Below are 6,773 nucleotides of genomic sequence, written 5' to 3' on the forward strand. Positions count from 1 at the left end.
AACCCAAAATTCACGAGGAAAATCGTAACAAATTCCGTTAAACAAAAGAGCGAAATGAATTTCATTATACTCGACAGTGACGAAGAGGAGTCATAAGACATTTTCATGAGAAGACCCGGTAAACCGCGATTCTAACCTCGCTTCGCTCGGTTTGATCGCGGTTTACGGGCCTTCTGACGAAAAATTGCATTCATCACACGGTCCAAAAGTATTTTCTGACGAATGTGATTATAGGCCTCGCCTTCGGCTCGGCCTACAAAGCCACATTCGTCAGAAAATACTTTGTGGACCTTGTGATGAAAATAACTATTTTATTGAAGTGAATAATACCAGTGACGACGCAGCAAGTACGTCACCACAAATAGTTGAATTTTACCTTGTGACACATTCTACTTCATTTTTTCATTCCAGATCGGTCCGTTAATTTAGAATTTATAATTTATCATTTCCCTCTTTTCAATTTTGTTTATTTGGTCTTTCTTCAGTGGGGGTTTCTTCACAAACCTCCACTTACGGGCCTTGTGACACAAATAACTATTTTCAATAAATGACAACGGTTTCATTCCTTAATCTCAAGTAGGAGCGGAGGAATGAATTTTCAAAGCACGGAGTAATTTCGGACAAGTTCTTCTCATTCAACAATTCATTTCTCGCCTCCCTAATTGAGATGAACCAATCGAGAATTATATTTNCAAAAAATAGTATGTGCCACTCGGCCCGTAGTGTCGGCTTGCGATTCGTGTGAATTAGCAGCACTTCACACTCATCGCAAACCTCCACTTACGGGCCTTGTGACACAAATAACTAATTTACACATACTTGAATGAATTTGAAACATCATATTTGAAGAAACCATCAGAAAGCTCACTTTTAGGGGAATTCATGAAACATTCTAAATTTTCAACGATCGTCATAAAAATCAAATCAACCAATATAGGTATCGTAATTATCTTTTACCTTCTGCTTAATGGCATTAAAACAAACATTTTAAGCATGATTGAATTCATTTGATGCATGATATTGAAACATATCCCTGGAATTCTGATTTTGAAAAAAGACGAAATTTTGGAAAATTTTCGAATAAATCAAAATAACGATTATTGTTATCGCCTCTATCTTCGAACTCGGTCAAAGATACATCCAAAAAAATTTGCTAAGCCATTATTCAATCAATTCAGAACATTTTTGTTCAGTCATTGAGAAAACCGATTTTCGAAAAATAAATAAATAAATAAAAAATAATCTGTGACGTTTTGAGTTTTACCCGGAGGTAAAACTCAGTGAATATTTTTCTTCTTTTTACTACTACGTACACTGTCTACTGTGCCTTGCACTTTGCACTATTTTATTTCTGCACTGTAATCCTTTGGTCCTTGGTTGTCACTCCGACCTCGGCTAACTTCGGCGGTGAACTCACGGGGGGTTCGCTCACTCGGACGGATGTTGAGTGAAGGATATTACTTAGTAAAGTTCTAAATAAACACTCGCGTATTATTACAAAAAGGATGGTATATTGACGATGATGGTTAAAACACACGACTCGGTTTCCTATGGGTTGGTATAACGCGTTATTAAGAGACTTGACTAGGGACTTCGACTCGATTTTAATGGCTTGACTGAAGGCCTGAGCTAGAGGTCCGTTCGACTCTGCTCCTGATTGTACTCTGGTGCTTCCAGAGTCCTCAAAACTTGGCAAAGCCCCAATTCGCTGAACTAAGCAGTCTCATGGTTTTCTCCACTAACACTGTCTCGTGTCATCATTGACAGAGACTCAAACAGTCAAACTGTTCATCGTTCTGAACTGGACTCCTGAAAAACCGTGGGACTGCTTACCACGGTGTCCAAATGACACCGTGGGATTGCTGACCAGTGTCTGGATGACAGGAAAGAGAAATCATATTCCTCGTTCCCACCATCCAGCATTATATTTTTATTTTATATAATTATTAACTAAATCGACGTATTGATCGATCCCAATACGTCACAAATCGATGAATTAAATTTTAATTAATGGAAAAAGGGTGAAATCTATCGCCTTCATCTTCGACTGAGTTCGAAGATAGAGGCGATAGCACTAATCGTTATTTTCATTTATATAAAAAATTGGAAACATTTTTCATTCATTGAAAATTAGAATTCCGGGCATATCTTCGGATATCATGCTTCAAATTGATTCAATCATAGCTTAAAATTTCAATTTGAACATCACTTTGCTGAAGTTGAATGAAATAATATGGAAGGATAAATTTGATATGCAATAAAAAAATGATGTACAAGACGACCATTCGGAAGCATATTGCTAATTTCTTAGCAAAAATAACTACACTATATGAAGATAATAGCAATTACCCACTTGTTTCTTTTTCCCCTGGTATACCCTTTGTTTTAATCGTTATTTTACATTGCTTCGACCCGGTTAGGGTATACTGCGATGATGATCAAAGACTCTAAATGGTTAGATCACACCATTCTACCCGGCCGGGATTTGAACTCGGAAACTTTCGCATGTGAGGCAACGAACTTACCCACTACGCCAAGCCACCGGGCTTCCTGTTATACCCCTAGGTTCCTCACAGCACCAAAAAGGGTTTCAATTTCGGATCGAAAATTCAATTTTACGATGAGGAGAAAAATTAAATAAAATGTGGGAATCACCATGAAATGGACTTTCTAAACCTTTTTTCGTGATTTTTACGATAAAATTAATCAGGACATAAAAAACAATATTGTCTTCAAGAATGGAGCAAATTTATTAAATCTATATTTCCGAATATTTTTTTTATGCAGCATAGTGCTGCATCATTCCAATTGAAAAATTTAGTTTCGAACGAGAAAAGAACATTCTATCTTACTACCAATAAAGTTAATGGAAATGAAAAAAAGAAGAATGTCAATAACGCATCAAAAAACGATCAAATGTTGTCAGGTAGGCCCAGTTCCTTCCATGTTTCCCCTCGAAATTAAACTTAATATTGCTCCTGAAAATTACCACTAAACTCGAAAATTTGCAAAAAAAAATTTTTTCGCAAATTTGGGTTAAAAACAATTTTTTTTCGCAAATTCCGAAAATTGTTTCATTGGGCAATATGGATACCTGATAAATCCGTATAGATTGGACTAAAATGGACGCCCGAAAATGTTTCAAAACATTTTCAATAATCGAATTTTTGAAAATTGCTTCTTGACAAGGTCCACAAGCGAAAAATTATTCAAGAGTGGGGTAAAATGGATACCCGAAAAAGTTCGTCCTATTTAAATTTAATCGAGAAAATTTTCAACAGACGTTTTCCAACAGAATCATGATGGTATGTTTTTGTAGTGAGAAATTAGAGTTGGAAAAGATATTAACAAATAAACTTCAACAAAATTAAATTTTACATTGAAGTTTAAAATATAGAGTAACTTTGGATTTCCTGTTTTACTATTCAAATAACTTTGAAATTATTCATTATTTTCGCAACTGACCTGTTGTCCATTTGCGAAATTTTTAAGATGACTACTTTTCATCTCACAACGGAAATCGCCATAAACTAACGAGGGGGGGGGGGTTAATGAGCAAAAATAATTCGGTTTACCACCCCCCACAGCAAAAGTTAACAATGAGTTTTTTTTTTAAATTGGAAAATCGCGGTCATGACTAGTGTTTCAGAAATTCAATATTGTTGGAAGAAAAAAATGAGGAAGAAATCGAAGTGTCCATTTTACCCCTTTTTTGCTTTACCTTACACTCCTACGATGCAGTCTTATGACAATGTGTTTGTTTTTATAACCGTCAATTGAAGTCGGAACAGTAGATTTGATCCAATTCAACTAATTATTTAAATCTGGTGTCTATATTGCCCCACCCACCCCTCATTACATACATGTTGTTACTTACTATCGCAGTCTGATGCAACGCCTTGCAATCGTAATACACTGGCATTCATATCGAGACTCAAGTCAGCTCTTCTAACAATCCCGAGGATCAAGTCATAAACAATTCCTGGATGACTGTTTTCAGCTTTGGATAGGGCTGACTTGAGTGTCTGAGCAGCGACAACATTTTGACTTTCCAACTGTAACCAACGACAAATTATTTGACAAATCAAATTGATCTGATGACCTAAGTAATTTTTCAGCCATCCATGGACTTTGTGTACCTTTGAAAGTATTGGACGTAATATCACAGGGAGGACAAGTGATGTAACTGGAGTTTCATCTCCCATTGTCATCCTTTATCGTGTTTTCGTATTAAAACGAAACAATAAACTGTAGATATATGCGCTGCTGAGTCGGTAGTATCTGAGGGAAAATACGACGATGATTCGTTTTCTATTATTTTTATGGATTTAGATTATCTGTTACTCAGTGACCTTCAATGATTAAACAATAATTAACAGTTGATCACTTCATTTCAGAATAATTAGCACACTTCTGAACCTTGACAGCTGTCACTGCAGTACTGAAATGATGTAACAAAATGAGGTTAAGCTCGAATATTTATTATGGGTACACCAAAAAGGATGGACTAAAGTAGAGGCTCAGTTCTCCAGGGGCAGGTGACCCCAAGCTGAAATAGTGAGTGCCCCATGGGAGGGATGGCGCCATGGTTGATTTAGGCCTCTGGGTGTCGCGTAAACCACTAGTTACCATATAGAGTTCCTATGACTATCATTATTCCACTAGATTATACCATTGAGATTCAAATATTTTTATCTGATAATTTTATAAATCCAATATTATTTTTAAGCTAGTTGAAATATTCCCACGGTTTTGGAAACAAGAAAATATAGAATTTTGGAAAGTAAGTTCGAGAAACTCGTAAACAGGAAACGAGTAATAAATCTAAAGAGTCTCTCGACGTAGCTCTGGCCATCCAAAAATAAAAGATCCTTTGTATTGTTTTTTTTATATAGAGTTTTCGAGTGCAATTCTAGCTTGACATTAAACCGTTCGAGTCGTAAAACCTTTTCCTGGAGACAGTTTATTTTCCCCGGGTGAAATTCAAGCATTTTCTGTCTCTCCCGAAAAACCACATGTAAGGCCCTTTGTTCAAGTCACGTAGACTCGNGGGCGAGCTGGCTGTGCCAGTAACTCGTCAGTAGCAGTGTTGTGTAACGTCCCGACGTTGAATTTTATAGACGGCACTATTTATCGACCATTTTAATCCGCGAGATTTGAATTATTATTTCAAAATGAATATAAAACGTCTGAAATTTGAGAATGCCAAGAAAATGGTCGAACAGAGGACAATGAACAATGGACAAAAAATAATTTGACGAGTGTAAGAAAAAACCGTTCCCAGCAATCATAAATGTCAAGTACTTGAGTTGAGTTTTCAATTTATTACTCTCCAAAATTTGTTACAGAAAGGCTTTTCCTGAAAATTCTAAACTCAGAGAGAAAAATAAACACATCGGTCACAGTAGTAAAATCGTAAAATCTCAATTCTGGTATATTTCGAAAGTTTCTCTGTTTCAAGTGGTCCACACGTGTTTGGGTTCTCCTTTGTTCATTGTATACCTACGCGGAGGGCCTGAGAACCCTCAAGAGGAAAACTGGCAACGTCGCACGCTTTCCCTTCCGCCCTCTTTTCATTTTCCCCTGTTCACTTTTGGCTTACCCCGCTTCCCTTTCCTCTGGGCCAGGATTGCGCGCGCAACTTTTTGGTCTAGTGGAGGTGTTTTGAGCCAACCCTTAGATTTAAAAACTTAAGTTTAAGTCAGTCTCATCGTGGCTGTTATTTCGACAACTTTTCAAGCTTCTTTCTTCAAGTAGTTTTTCTTCAGAGTTTTTACGAGTTTTTATAAGTTTATTAGAAGTTCATCCAGTTTGTAGTCCAAGTTTTAGATTTTTGAGTCAAGAGTTACTTTGAATAAAAGTGTTAATGTGCTCTGCTAAGCACTAGTGTTTGGATTTATTCACAAATAAACCTTCAATCCAATTATCCTATCATTGAACGAGTCAACATCGATGGAGTCCTCATCAGAGGTTTAGCGGCTAACGGATCCACACTTCAAAGTTTGGCGCTCAATATTCCAAATGGCGCTACTGTCCTCCTAGTAATTTGGGTGACCCCCACGACCGCCACTTTACCATCATCAAATGCCGCAAACTTGACGAAACTAAAAATTCCCTAGCATCTAAAAAAACCAAAAATAAAAAATGTAAAGGGTGCAAGTATTTGATTGTAATCTTCTCCACAGCTGGTTACTGTTATAACATTTATCANCTAACCTCCTTTAGGCATTAAAGAATTCTAAGAGAATTAGAATTTAGAGAGAAAAAATTTCCGCTTCACCCAGTCGGTAAGAGTGCCCGGCGCGTATCTGGGAGACCCGGGTTCGATTCCCGGCTGGGTGAAGCGGAAATTTTTTCTCTCTAAATTCTAATTCTCTTAGAATTCTTTATTTTTTTGAGGGATTTGAGGGATGCCGCCACGGTCGAATCTGACGGCTGGACGAACTGCCTGTGCGGGTAACTCGGCAGTAGCCGTCCCGCTGTCACAGGTATAGTTTCGGAGGGGAATTTATGTCCTCCTCGCCCTCAGCATGTTCTTAATGTTTTTCAGGTGATTCATTTGCTGGCTAATTAATATTAAGGAATGAAACACAGAGGGTGTGACGGAGAATTAAATTCCCCATCAATCGATCCCCGTTGCATCCCTTAATCTCTGTAACAAAAAAATACAAACTACGACAAAGTCATGGGCCAGTGAGAAAAATAATTTTCTTCTCGGCGCACAGTGACTTTTCACCATACGCTCGCGAATTAAAAATTCACTTCTCCCCTCC

The 6,773-nt window shown here is 37.4% G+C and overlaps 1 protein-coding gene across 2 annotated transcripts in view; it reads right to left on the bottom strand.

Annotated features, from left to right (window-relative positions):
• Positions 1-4,503, bottom strand: part of LOC107044820 (programmed cell death protein 10-A) — a 44,238-nt gene extending 39,735 nt beyond the window's left edge. Inside the window, exons 1-3 of one of the 2 annotated variants that reach the window (XM_015266863.2) lie at positions 4,420-4,503; positions 4,140-4,281; positions 3,878-4,055 (exon numbers count right to left, since the gene is read on the bottom strand). In XM_015266863.2, the coding sequence (XP_015122349.1) occupies positions 3,878-4,055; positions 4,140-4,211 (250 nt within the window). In that variant the 5' untranslated portion in view covers positions 4,212-4,281; positions 4,420-4,503. Of the gene's footprint in view, positions 1-3,877; positions 4,056-4,139; positions 4,282-4,352 lie in introns of both variants that reach the window. The other variant, XM_015266862.2, reaches the window with a different exon arrangement.
• Between the last annotated feature and the right edge of the window lie 2,270 nt (positions 4,504-6,773).

The sequence above is a fragment of the Diachasma alloeum genome, unplaced genomic scaffold (genome assembly GCF_001412515.2).
Source record: "Diachasma alloeum isolate Michigan unplaced genomic scaffold, Dall2.0 Dall_scaffold_00824, whole genome shotgun sequence".
Classification (NCBI taxonomy): Eukaryota; Metazoa; Arthropoda; class Insecta; order Hymenoptera; family Braconidae; genus Diachasma; species Diachasma alloeum.